This window comes from Seriola dumerili, unplaced genomic scaffold, assembly GCF_002260705.1.
Source record: "Seriola dumerili isolate Sdu_G_001 unplaced genomic scaffold, Sdu_1.0 BDQW01000425.1, whole genome shotgun sequence".
NCBI lineage: Eukaryota > Metazoa > Chordata > Actinopteri > Carangiformes > Carangidae > Seriola > Seriola dumerili.
The window spans coordinates 1099333-1113997 of NW_019174680.1; the positions used below are offsets into that span (position 1 = coordinate 1099333).

Below are 14665 nucleotides of genomic sequence, written 5' to 3' on the forward strand. Positions count from 1 at the left end.
TTTTATACTCTTTGTTCCCTGAGCCTCTACTCTTTGAAATGAGCACAGCCACCGGGCAAGCAATCCAATGAACCCTCCACACACACACACACATACACACCCACGCACACCGATATATATACATACTGTGTGTCCTGACTGACAGAGATGGAGAGAAATTTTGGTTTGTCTGCCATATGTACAATTTGGCTGCATAAAGAGGTTTTTGAAGGTCAGTCTTAACGTTGACATTGTTGGAATAAAACAGCCATCGCCACTATTTTATCACAATATTCAGCTTTTAACCCATTTTCATGGGGCTAAAAATAAAAGGTTCTCTGACAGAAACGTATTCTTGCCAGGATGGATAAACCTCTGAAACAGCATTTAGACCATTAGAGTCAATTTAGGTTAAAGGATTCCAATAGAACCTGTGTAACAGTGTTCTAATGTGCAATCAACCTGCATTACAGCCATTACGCCAGACATAGATGCCACTCACTACAACATATCTGAATTTCAGACCAGCATTAGCCTGATATTAATGGTTAAATCATACACCGTCATAACAATGCAACCGTTAACACACAGACAAACACGCATGCACATCAACACCGTGTCGCACTCGTTGGCAGGTGCAGCCTCTGAGCGGACTGCCAAACAGACAGCCTTCCAGGGCTACGATACAGTGAAGGAAGCCAGCCAGCAGCAGGCACCAGCCATGTTAGCAAAGCTAGCAGGTTGCATGCACACAATACCTGCCTGCAATGCGTGACACGACAAGCGACAAGGCATGAATCAATCACACATGGTAATCATGGAGGCAGATAGATTTCCCACACACACACACACACACACACACAAACAAGAATCCAGGCAAGGACACACTCGCCCAAATCCATTGTCTCTGGGTTTGGTATTGAAATACAGACGGATTAATGAAAAGATGGATGGAGGGATGGATGGATGGTTGGATGGATAGATGGATGGATGGATGGATGGATGGATGGAAGTATGCAGAGATAGATAGCTCACCGGTTTGCCTTCTTCCTTTCTCTCCACCTCTTTCAGCACATTATCCAGGCTAAGTGTGCGTGTGTGTATGTGTACATGTGTGTGTGTGTGTATGTGTATATGTGTATGTGCGGTGAGCCGGCGAGGATACACACTGCTACATCCCCTCCTCTCCCTCTCTCTGACAATCCCTCCCTCTTTCTCTCTCCTCCCTGGGATTTATTTAATTATTTCCTCCCTCCCTCCTTCCCTCCCTACCTCTCTCACTCGCCCTTTCTTCCTCTCTCTCTCTCTCCTCACAGCTGATAGAGTCGCCTTGCTTTTCTCAAGGCGGTTTAATTCTCTCTCTCTGTCTGCTTCTCCCGTCTGCTTCTAGAATGTGTTATCCTCGATGAAGTCCTACCTCCCTGGTTTTTTGCTGTGGCAGGCTGAGCCAAAAATAGAAGAATAAAGACAAAAAAAAATGGAGTGCCTGCTTTGTATATTAAGAGCTGATATCTGCATGGTACAATGCTCCCTCCCTCTCTCTCCCTGTCTCTCACTTTCACACTATGTCCCTCACCCGCCTCTATGTCTTGTGTGATGCAGCAGCGCTGCAGGCTCCTCCCTGGAGAGACAGCGGTGCCACACAGCTGAGAGAAAAGCGAGGGGGATGCTGGGAAAAAGTGGTGGCAGTGGGAGGGGAAGGAGGAGGGTGGGGCTGTGGGGGATGGGTGGGGCTTGGTGCTGGTGAGGGGGAGGGGGGGGGGGTTCTGCCAGAGAATCCAGTGCAAGGCAGGGCAGCCTCCATCCACTGTGCGCATCATCCAGGATTTCAACACTTCCATCTCCTCCCACCCTCCATCATCCTCTCTTCACACAGAGGGGGTCTGTTTAGTCTGCACACACAGACACGCACACGCACGCACACACACACACACGCACACACACATACACACACACACTTTATGCCTGAAAAAAAAAAAATGCTTCCGACCTCTGTCAGTTTCTCTGTTTATTTTGGTAACATTAATTTACCATAAAATATCAGACCATAACCAAGCAGACCAGATGCCACCTATACTGGGAATTAATTGGACTGCAGGATAGAACAAAGACAGATGATGTCCCTCTGCAAATAGAGCTGTAGGTGTCAGACTGTGACGGCTGGTAACGGGGGGAGTGATAAGATAATGGAAAAATAATTGCCAACTTGTTTTTAGGGAAGGCAGTGTTGGCCCACTACTTTCCATATTTCCATTAAATGTGGCACAGATACCCAGGGTCCCCAGAGGATAATCCTAATGAATCTGGTGCCTCCCTGGCTGTTCTACTACAACCACCGTGACACTGATTCAGAAAGAAAGGCCGACTATTGGATGGGTTGCCATGGAATCTGGTACATGGTGGACAGCATTGGTGATCCTCTGACTTTTGATATGGTGCCAACATCAGGTCAGAATTTCAGTTACCTGCTAAACTAATGACATCAGCCACAAATGTTTAGTGCTAATAAGTAAATGTTAACATGTTAACATGATAAACGAAGATGGTGAACATAGTAAAGATTATACCTGCTGAACATTTGACTTATAACATTATCAGTGTGAGCATGCTAGCATGCTGATTTTAGCATTTAGTTCAAAGTCCTGCTGCACAGCTTCACAGAGTTTTGTTACAAACCCCTTCATCTTGTTACACTGAGTTCACCACGACTGCTACAATCAAAAACAAACACAGAGCTGCCCGTGTGGCTGTAGACCAGAGGTCATGAATAGGCGCACCATTGTCCGGATCCGCACCCAGGCGCCATCCTATCCAGACCCGGACGAGTAACCCATACATTATTGAGAATTATAATATTTTAACAAAGCGTTTCTATTTTAATGCCAGTGCCGCCTTTCTAGCTTTTGTGAACAGCGTGAACTTTAATTGATTACCCCCAGATGATATAATTTGCGAATAATCCGATATAAACAGATATAAGTGTTTATTAATGTACTTATTTGACAACTCTTACTCTCCCGTGGACACTCATAACTGGAGGCTGCTGTATAAACATAACAATATAGTCAAACACAGTTGTAATATTATAAAATGTTTCCACTGGAGAAGTTCGCAATTACTGTAAATTAAACACTTAAAAATGTCTTTATATCTGCTTATAGCTACATTATGGTGTTATTATGAGTATTGTTGTCTCTATATTCATTTTCATTGGTTAGTCTATGCCCAGTTATTTTCTATACATCAGTTACTCTACCTGTTTTTAAATACAACGTATATCTGTACCCATTGCATACTGAATAAGATATCAAAAGGATTTACAGTATGGGAGGATGGAACAGCAAGATGAGTAGTAACCTACCTCATATCCCTTCTCAAATCAGAGCTGACAGCAATGTGACAGTACAATAAGAGCTCAACAAGTCAGAGGATAAATTACAGGCTAAACTCTGCAGGACACAAATATGACGGGATGTATTACTGTAAAGAAAACTAAACACATACTGTACACAATAATCTTATAACTGAATACATCTTGGGCTTCTACTTTTGATTTTTAAATTTTGCACTAAAGTATGACATCACACAGTCTCACTGTTATATATTAAATATTTGTGTTCTTCTCGGCCTAAAATGTTTATCATTATTATTCTGCTCACTTTTTTGGAACCTAACCAGTCCCACACAGTTCCTCAACAAACACTAGAAATGAATGAGAAAGCCTTCCTCCTCTACTCATCCTCCTTCTTTACTCCCTCCTCCTCTTCCTCTCTGAAAACAACAGCTCTATCCTCCCTCCTCTTTCCACTCATGTACATCAACAGCAAGCAAATGAGGTTTAAATGGGAGAAAACACAGCAGGAAGCCACAATTATTATTGTCACATGTAGAATATTGCATATTATTCCAGGGCACAAAAAGCAAAGCACACACAGACACACTAACCCAGTGTGTCTGTGTGTGTGTGTGTGTGTGTGTGTGAGAGACTGTGTGTATCCTTTATTACCTACCTACAGTATGACAGTCACACTCTGCTCTTCGCACAGTAAACCAGTGGTCTGCCTCAGGGCAAAAGCACAGGGCTGCCCTCCCATCAAACACACACACACACACACACACACACACACACACACACACACACACACACACACACACACACACACACACACACACACACACACACACACACACACTGCAGTCCACAAGCTGCTGAAACATGCTGTCACAGCAAATTGACAGTCAGGGAGTGCAGCAAACAACATGGGAGTACAGGAGAGAGAGAGCAGCAGTAACTAGTAACCGGTAACGTTAACACAGCAATGGCTCAACTTATATTACAGTTCAAGAACAATCTTTAGGCTTCTTTAGGTAGAATACACCATGCATGGATGTCACAAAGAATGCTGAAAGATCTCAGATAAGGACCCTGCATTTAACACCCTGATGACTCAGATGTGTCAGTGGGGGTGGCTAACGATGGAGATGTCAATCAATTAAGGACAGTTTGACCACTACAGGCCAAACTAGCATGAAATTTGATGTAGATATTCATGGTTCACAGAGGATGAACCTTAAGGTTTGGTGACATCTTATCTCTTCTGTTTTCCAACTAGTCCAGAGTCCAAAGTTTCCCTTTTTACACATGAAATATTTGACGCTCATGGATGGTTTCAATCTGTCCATTAGATTTGAATATTTCTTAGTCATTCTCCCAGAGGATGTGAAATGGGTTGTGCTGGGATTTGGAAGCATTGTGACTACTGACTTGCAAAACGTTCATACACTTTATTCAACAGCAGCATTTCTGTGGAACTTTTGATACGCGGACAGAGCAGCGCTATATAAAACTGGATGGTCCATCACAGCTAATATGATTCCTCTATTTTTGGACTTTTTGGCTCTTCAGTATCTCAAAGGTCAGCACTGTCAAGATGGTTTGCAATTGGTCAGCGGACTGAATTTGTATGTCTAAGTTCACCAAGGTTGAAGACTCCATCAGTGAATCCACTTACTGCAGCGATTCCTTTGCAAACTGTCCAATTTGCACACAACATATTGTATACTCTAATAGAAGGACAGCATTTAATTGGGTGAGCACAGTCATGCTCCCTAGAGCTCAAACCCATCAATTTTAATGACCACACATCCTTTCCTCTACCAAGCCATTTGAATGAGTGGGTAATTCATGTCATGTAATTAAAGAAGCCGTTTAATTTCCAGGAAAAAAATCCAGGAATATAATCAATGTTTATTTTGGATTTTTTTAATAGATGAAAATATGATAGAAAATAATTATACAAAGAATCAATAACTGATCTGTATGAATACGTATATGCCACCAGGATGCCCCACAGCTTTTGATGAAACTTTCAAACATTTAGTTTATATGAGTTTTAATTAAACATGATTATAAGTGAGTGATAGAGATGAAATCCTTGACTATGATCCATTAACGAGTTTTAAATTAAGTGCAATTTTAGCATTTTGTAGTTTATTGAAACTTTCTCATTTTGTCAATTATTTGTGATATTTTTGCATCTCAATACACTTTGTAGCTGCAGTTTAATAGTGCCCTTAGAATATTAGTCATTCTGCTCATATTTTTGTATTGAACAAAATGTGATGTAATGGTCACAAATCTTAGAAAAAATGTGCAGATGTCTAGGTTTTAAAAAGAGTAAAAAGAGGATATTAATCTTTAATCATCACTGACTGAGGGCTGGTACTTGTTGAGCCTTCTAGAGCTAACTAGAGTCTAACATCTTTCCAAAGAGATCCAAAGGGCTCTTACACCACCTCAATTTAGTCCTTACACCAGGTTTCTACACAGGTGCTTAACCTGGTTTAATAGGATCTTGTGTATCCATGAGCACATAAAACTAGGGGTCTCACTGTAATTGGGAGACCTAGAGAGGGATGAAGAGTGAAAGCAGAGCTGATTTACTCACTGTCTTCTCCAGGGCAGGGCAGACCAGGCCGCTCTGGGATACTGGGGAAGACTGCAAAAGACAGACAGTAAAAGGAAACTGACCATTACAATCTGTTGTTTTTCTTCACCTGTCACCAAGCAGAGGCGTGAGAGAAAAATGCACGGACTGTGAAAATGAAAACCTTAAGGGTCTTATGAAAATGTTGTGTCACAAGAATAAAATTGAACAACAGAAATTAACTGACATAAAAAAGTTCTAAAATGCAAGAACACAAAATGTTGATGTCCGTGACTAGTATACAGCTTTGTCCAGATATGCAGTCCAGATGATGAACACCTTGAATTATACATGAATACAAAGTCGCACAAACTCTTTAACTTAATATCCTCAACATAAAGTCAAGTTATCTCCAGTCAAAAGCCAAAATAAACGGTTAAATAAATTTTGTGGAGTGACTTGTCTTTCCTTAATTGTTAAAGTGTTTACTAAGGTACTGTGGTGTTCAAGTCCCCTTAAGATTTCCATTGTGATTCTTCTGTTGATAAATTATAAATTGAAGAGCCATCTCACCATGTAGCGGCAGTCCAGACTTCTTGGTCCGATTGTAAATACGAAATGCTTCCTCCAGCTCCATCTGAGACGAGATGGTACACGGGTCCCCTACACACAAACACAAACACATTTTCATCAATATCATCAATGCAACGATAAGTTGATAAAACGATTAGTTGTTCAATTGAAATGAAAGAAATTAAAAATAGTAGTTGGTGAATTGTGTTAATGTTTTGAGGGCTCTCACACCTTGATAAGAAATTTAATACTTTGTAGTGAAATGTTTTTTACTTCATTTTGTATTTTACTGGCCCTCATAAGATAATGTTGGTTGCTGAGTAGCATCAACAATTATTGACATCTCATAATCTAACTGTTTTCCATACGTGCATATCTGTTATGTGCATTATCTGCTGCTGTTAAGCCCACTTTATGTTTTGATTTTTCTCGTGCTCTTATAAGTATAGTTATGTAATGCAATTTTCTCCTTGAGTTGAGTGAATGTGAAAGTGTTTTGTGTGTGATTGAGGCACAGGCCATATAATTTATATTCACCCTTATTTATTCGTTAATCTTCATTGAGTTAGAAATCTCATTTTTCAGAGAGAGCAGAATGTACATAAATAACATTATAAAAACAATTCATTCAGATGGGTCCAAAAAAATTTCATATTTTCGAATAAACAAATAAACAACAATAACATTATAAAACTGTAATAAAATAATCACACAAGGAAAGTGTGTAAAACAAACTAGAAATGCAAGTATTCACACACATAACCGCTATTCGCATTCCTGTTTTGGGAAATGGTTTAAAGAATATTGTTTCCTAAAATATGAATAATTTATAAAGCTGTCTGTCTATTAAGTGCTCTTGTAGTTGATTCATTGTGTCTGGAGCATTAGATCCAACATGTCTAATTAGCCATTAAAATCCAGATTAAGACTTTAATCTTTTACTCTAAATTAGTTTAATTAGTCCATGGTGACCCATGTTTGGTGTGTATCGAACTGATCTGATCAAGAGGAGGATGTAAGGTAAATGGTGATTTCCCAATAAGGGCTTTGCTAAAAAGAATAGGTACGTGGATGACATGTCACCGCTCGTGCCCTGATAGAGAGGCCAACGTGCCAAGCCATCCTTGATGACAACAGAACATTTGCTTCCAAACATGGTACAAAGATGGCTAATTGATGTATTGAGTAGTAAAGTAAAGTAAAATAACTTATTGGAGAGCCTTGAAGCTCAACTGGATGGCTCTTATATCTTATTGGGACCTCCTTGCCAGTTGTTTCTCTCCTTCAGCGTTCACTGTGGAATCACTGAACATAATAATTTTGAGGTGAGTGTAGAACCTGGTCGTTCCGTGCTGGATATATATTATTAGGAGAGTGGACTGGTCCCTGGCGCGTCTCTTCGTGCACTTACACACTCATGGCAACTTTCTCTACAGTTTAAAGCACTTATGTGGTCCTGAGTTATGTTTTATATGGTCTGGACGCGGGGTCATCTCTTGTCTAACTATGAAATTATGTCATCTTTTTCATAATAAGCTTCAACTTGGACAAACACATAAGTCTATTGTTCTTTTACTCCATACGACTCAAGAGCATGTGTGTTTATCAGTCTGGAAAATAATTAATACACTTGCAGCACACAGACAGCTTTCGAAACCTAGTGGTGTTTATTATAGTTTCTCTTGCCAACTTATAAGACAATGTTGTTAGGTCTGGATCCTTGGTAGAGTGGTTTTGTTTTCTGAATTTTTGTACATTACTCAAAAGCCCAAGTGTATCCTTGAGGATCATGAGAGTCTGTCATTGCTCATTTGTCCACAGTTTACACAAAGTGCAGGGTGGTTGGCTTTTAGACATGGCGCGTCCAATATGGGGCTTTCTGCATCATCTTAGATGAAAATAGGTGCCACTGGTAATAGTTGATTGTATTTGGTCTCGGCGCTTTCTTCACTTGATGTTCATGGTACTACTTTTCACGAATTTGGGTGCTTGTATCAACAGGTAATTCTCTGAATAAATGCAGGGTGTTGGTTGTAGATTTCTCAGCATGTTTGTTCATGGGAAATTTTATTTTTACCGATGTTTATTATATTTTGGGTTCTTCGCCGTCACATATGGATCTTAACAACACGAGGAGGCTGTAACGAGTTCAGAGCGTGTTAATCACCAGGTTTCTCGCGCGCACCTGCAGTACATTATACAAACAGACAACAGAGTATCATGACATGACGTCATCCTAGATCCGCCGGAGTATGGTTAGGGAGGTTTCAGTGTTATCTGTAAGGCTGCAACTTATCCATATTTTATGATTACTCAGTTAATAATGTTATTAAATTTTTTACCACACTCACAATTAAGGTGGAAAAATGCCTCATAGACACTCACACGTGACAGACACGATAATGTAATGCATGAACTAACTAAATAATCAAATACTTGATACTGATTTGAGAATGTGGGCCCAGCTGCCTAGACATAATCATAGAGTGGGAGGATATGTTGGCGGTAGTTCCCGCGATGATTATGCATCTCTTTGAATGTTAAGCACTGGGTTTTCAGCTTAGTTTGAACAGCTAAATGTTACAACTGTTAAAAACCAAGGGGCCGTGGTGTCCAGTTTTTTGTGGAAAAAAGCTAAATGTTGTGATGGTTGCTAGGTGTGATGCCACAACGTAATGGTGGGCCCCGCAACTGGTGACACAAAGCGGAATCATCCGTGCGCCGAGACCTGTCCATCATTTCGGTTTGAGTCCTGCGTGGTCCTAGTCGATGTCTGCGAAGGGGCTCACACTTCATATATTATCGATCCTGGGAATACAGATATAAATATGAATACTTATATATGTGTGGTATGTTAATATGCAAAGCCAATAATGGTGGCTGGTGATTTACAGTGGCTTCAGAAGTGATTTCAGAGGTGGGTGCATCCTGAATACCGTCGTGTTAATGAGAGTTCACTTTTCTGATGTCTTCAATATTTTGGTGAAGTTTGGGGATTTAGCATTTGTCATTAAAATCTACAAACACAAAGATATAACAATAAGTTGAAGGGGTATGAATTATTTCTGAAGCCATCTATTTTGTAGTACTCTTTTTTGGGGCATGTAGTTGATAGATAAATTTTAAAAAATTTGAGATCAAGGATATAAATAATAATTAATCCTGGCCGGATCACATCTCAGAAACTAGCTAGTTTGAAATACTGGCCTATGTCATAAGTGCATGAAATAAATGATGTTGTGGAAATGCCTTCTAGATCGCCTGCTGGGATTAACAGTAAAAGGGGGTTATGGATCCGGGGTCCACAGTAATGACTGAACTGGCGTAGCACTGGGGCGATCTCATAGAATCTAGAGATCAGAAGAAGGGTTTAAACAGACAAGAATATATGTGTGGGCCTGAAGAATGAAAAGCACCTTGTTTCAGATGGTTTTACTGTAATTCTACTTAAGCAATGAAGAGACTCGACAGTAATAGCTTCGAAATATAACAATTGCAGATGAGTGTTGTATTAGGTACTGGTTTTAAACTGTTGTGAGAAGGTTTTTAAAATGAGAATGTTCTATAATATTGTTCCGTCCGTGGAAGCCGGTCCTTCTGGGATCTGCAGTTACCGTCCGTTTTAGTGATGGTACGTTGGGCTTATCCTTGGATTGGGTCGGTTTGGGGGGGGGCTTCAGTTTGGCCTGTTTATCTCTGATCATTTTTATTTTTGCAATGTTGATTGGCCAATTCGAGCTTGTAGGTGGGGGTAATGCCAGTGTTAAACGAGTGTCACGAGGACTGCTGCTGTCTCAGGTAGCAGTAAACTGATGTAGAGACTACTGAACACTCTGAATTGGTCAGAACTGCTGATTGTCGTAAACTCTAGATATTGGTTAATACTTCCTGGAAATATATTTTTTAAGAGGAGTGTGGGTTGTACACAGAGACTGGTGGGGGGGGGGGGTGATATGGCCGCACTCTCACACATCACAGCGTATCTGGTTTAGTGTTTTCTATCAATTTCGTAAGACACAACGCTCTGAATGAGTTTGGTATGTGATGAGATCATGTAATCCCAACTCGTTTTATACCATTCAGGGTCAGACGTGTGGTCATAGTTAAATCTGACTGTACAAAATCTTTGGTTAAAGAACGCTGTAGTTGCTATATCTGAGCAGAGCAGTGCAGGCCAAATGAGTAGACGTTTCAAGGATTTGATTTCTCTACTTACTGTCTGTAAGTAAAAGTAAATACAACACTCACATTTTAAACTATTTTTTGTGATTGAAGAAGATACGGATCCTGAAGTTTGTCGAATCTTTTTACAGAAACATGTTTTTGAGCAAAAGGGAGCCCAGTAGCTGTTCGAGACGTTTAGTGACTAAAAGAATAAAATTCAGTCCACACTGTGCAAAATGGTCTGATTCATATCAGGAACGAGGGCTAGAAGATGACTCAATGTCTCTCAAAAAGTTTTGTAGTCGTTTTAGAGTGCAGTGAGATTAAGTCGGGTTATTTGGCTGACGTCACAGCAGTTAGCCAGATAACTCAGTGAGAGTAGTGAATAGTTACAGAATACTCCTTTAGTCTAACAGTAATCAGCAAGTGTTCTAGGCAGTCCTTAGAACAACCACACCGACAATCACAGATAATAAGTCAACAGATGCCACAGATCATTTCCACTAGTCATAATGTTAGACGCTTAACAGGAGCCTCACCCTCAGAACTTGCGGTGGGAACAGACTGATGTTTGTTTGAATGGTTGCGCAGAATGTGTTCTTTGTAAGGTTAGGATGGAAACCCAGTAACACAGTTTGTGCTGACCTTAAGGTTAACCAATACAGTGTGGGTTATGTTCCGTGTTGAGCTAGGAGGGTGGACTAGAAATATATACGTACCATGTTCACTTACTCATAGAAGCTATATGGTTTAATTATAACAATGTCTCACTAAGTGTGTTTAAGGTTTAAGGTATGTCGCTCACTGCACTCATTAAATGTGAACAGTTATTAAAAAGCATAAAGTGATAAAATGTAAAAATAATTATACAGTATAGATCTCTAATATCATATTCATGCATATCAGAGTTGAACTCAACACATCTAATTTGATTAATAGACAAATACTGGACCAATATGAGGAATATTGGCAGAAGCATATCAACAGTATAATATAATATATATATATATATATATATCATATATATAGGCATAACCTTCTTTCTCTGTGTGTGTGTGTGTGTGTGTGTGATGTGTGTGTGTGTGCTGTGTGTTGTGTTGATGTGTCATTTCCAGCTCATTTGAGCTTGGTGTGGTGTTGACTGTGTTGGGAGCAATTGCCTGCTGGGAAGGGCAAGCTTGTCTCTGCTCCACTTGTCCGAGCGTCCAACAAACACTTGCATAAACCCTGTTGGCCAAGCACACCCACGAAACCTGTCAGACACACGCACATGGACTCATCACTGATTAGCTCTTTTAATCTGCCTCTTTAAAGGGTTTTAGGTATTGAGTATTTTACGGAATAAAACACGACACGTATCTAATCTGGTGTTGTTTGGCTCCTGTCTCCGATTAATAAGTACCTCGGAATTTCAGAGTGGTCGACTGGTTCTGTAGTGTAAGGCCAACGTATGTATTCAGGCGTACGTAGCAGCAGAGCAGTGGAGAGGGTTGAATGTTGAAACTGGAAGCATGCCACGCCAACTTCTCTACACTGATAAGGTTACCTGTGAAGGCGCAGGCTCTGATGATGAACATTCAGGGATACTGTCTTTCAGTTTCAGGTGCGAAAGCGTATCATTCGTTGGCGACCACTTTGGATTTACAACCAGTGGTCTGTGGACCTGCTGCTCAGTTTTGACACCTTACTGTATTAAATGCAAGTCGCTTTGTTTATGAATACTCTTATATAGAATAGAACAATAAAGCCTTCTCACTTGCTTGGGGTAAACTTTGTTCTTCCTCGGTGATGTGCTTGTATGAATTTGTGATGATTATTGAAAATACCAGCAGGCACAGGTGAGCTACTTACCTTGACTCCTAAACCTTCGTCCTTCACTTGGTTTAATGAAAGACAAACTCTCTTATAGTCTAGTCTTGAGTCAGAAGCGGGCAGGATATTGAACATCAGTTCCTTTGGTACAGGCCGAATCAGAAATGTGATGGTCATAGCCGTGAGTATGAAAACTTGCGAGGTCCCGTAAAAGTTTGCATCAATTTTTCAAAAGTATTGATGTTGGTATCAGTACTGGAAACTCCAGCTATTCTTATAGAACAAGTAGTGAGAAATTGTTGTTAGCAAAACCGCTTGTTCTTAGCCATCATATAGCTGGAGTGTGAAAAGCAGTGCTGAACAGAAAGTGGGGAACAAAATATATCGCTCGCGACTGTGGTAACATTTTGTGGAGAGGTTATTGCATTACTCGTAGCTTTCAGATACTTTCTCTAGTGTGTACACAACTACTACTCGACTGATATGAACCTGTAACTTCGCTAATCTGTGTGTTGGTACTTGTTAATAACTTTTTACTATTTTGTACTATTTATTTTGGGGTGGGCGCATCTGGCCAAAGAGGATCAAGAATTGAAATCTTTTTTGGGTGAGAATGCAGCACTCCACAATTCTGAATTGCTATGATCGAATGCCGTGTTTTCCCACCCCCGATTTTATTCTGATGAAAGTCCTGACTGGAAGTTGTGATTCAACATCTTTACAGCCACTTTACACTTCTGTTTGGACATTGATCTGCTCGCTGCTACCTGCGCAACTCCCACATCTTGCGCACTCCCAGGTATGGTGACAGTAGGTGGTTCTTGTTCTGCTGTGGCCTGCTACACCAAGAGCAGAACAAGGACTGTCATCCAGCTGCAGTTAGCATGCTAGCTGTTTTACCATTAACACCGGCAGGTGTAAACATAACTCTTTCAAAATGGATGCATTTTAAAACTAAAAATGTATTTGTTGGATGTAGCAATGAGGCTCAGTGTTTGCCTTGTGTCGTTCATATCGTCAACTTTGCTCTGAGTGAATGCGGACTAAATGGAAAATTGAACGCGGATTGGGTGGAGCAGGTATCTGAACATGAGTGTAGTATTTTTTTGAGGGACAGTTCATGTGAGCATGCATTGTGGAAAGTATTAACTGATAAACCGACATGAGCGAGATTGACATTGTTGAGAGGTTCTAAATGCAGAATTCTGATACCTTTTTCGGTTGAATTGACCCAGACTGTACCACTGTCTCTCTCTCTTCTCATAAGTAGTAACCACTTATAAATTTTGTCCATTTGGTCCAAGCTGTGATGGGACCATTCAACACCTGCATAATCTATTCTGAATGCGCTCCAGTAACTTCAGTGCAAGACTGGTAAGCAGCTGAGCTGACTGGAGCCAACAGTAAATGCTGCACGAAAAGACAGTGCCGAGTGTCTCCCAGTCAATTATGCCATTAACTGTGCTACAAAACCCAGCCAACAGTTTCCTTCATCCTTTTTCTCTATCAATGTCTGCGCATCCGAATACTCTGTAAATACCTTGTCAAATAAACAGCCGAACTAACACACCGATAACTGAGGAGTGAGCCTCTTGTCTGTAACCTGGCAGTATCAGAGCACAGGAAAAGTTTATTTTTGAATTCAATAATGGTGAAGAGTTTCTCCCATGTTGTGTTGTTGACTCCTTGAACCCCCTGAGGATCTCTTGATCTCTGCTTCACTATGACAATAAGGTGACTCAAGTCTCGACATTTTCTGTGTGTGTGCATTCAGGGACATGTTTGATCACAGACTTGGCTGCCACCGGTAACCTTTGTGGAGTTGTGTGAGGAGGTGAGAACGATGTGCAGCGTTGCCAAGCAGCAGCCCATCACGGCTCAAGTGGATCGATGATGAAGGTGGGTGTGCTCACATCATACTTGTACATCAGTCTGCGTGCTCTGTCTGTCCTGAAGGCATCTGTCTGTGCCTTTTATGTGCATACTGCTAAACTCTGCCAACGCCCATTTCCTGCGTCCTGCCCGTTTCTAAGCATCACTGCCACATCCACTGACACTCGAGAATGATTCATATCCTCCATAATCCAGGCTGTCCAACTTCACAACATTTGCCTCTTCATGACCAATGACATATGAAGTAGTATGAAAGAGAGAGATAAGATCCAATTTAATGTAATCTTTAACATCAATTAAAAAGCAGCAAATTTTTC

General features: G+C 40.7%; 1 protein-coding gene across 2 annotated transcripts in view; it reads right to left on the reverse strand.

Annotated features, from left to right (window-relative positions):
* Positions 1-14665, reverse strand: part of prkcz (protein kinase C zeta) — a 119350-nt gene that overhangs the window by 90028 nt on the left and 14657 nt on the right. The window contains exons 1-2 of one of the 2 annotated variants that reach the window (XM_022761697.1): positions 6480-6549; positions 5928-5978 (exon numbers count right to left, since the gene is read on the reverse strand). In XM_022761697.1, coding sequence (XP_022617418.1) covers positions 5928-5978; positions 6480-6543 — 115 coding nt within the window. In that variant the 5' untranslated portion in view covers positions 6544-6549. Of the gene's footprint in view, positions 1-5927; positions 5979-6479; positions 6550-14665 lie in introns of those variants that run through there. The other variant, XM_022761698.1, reaches the window with a different exon arrangement.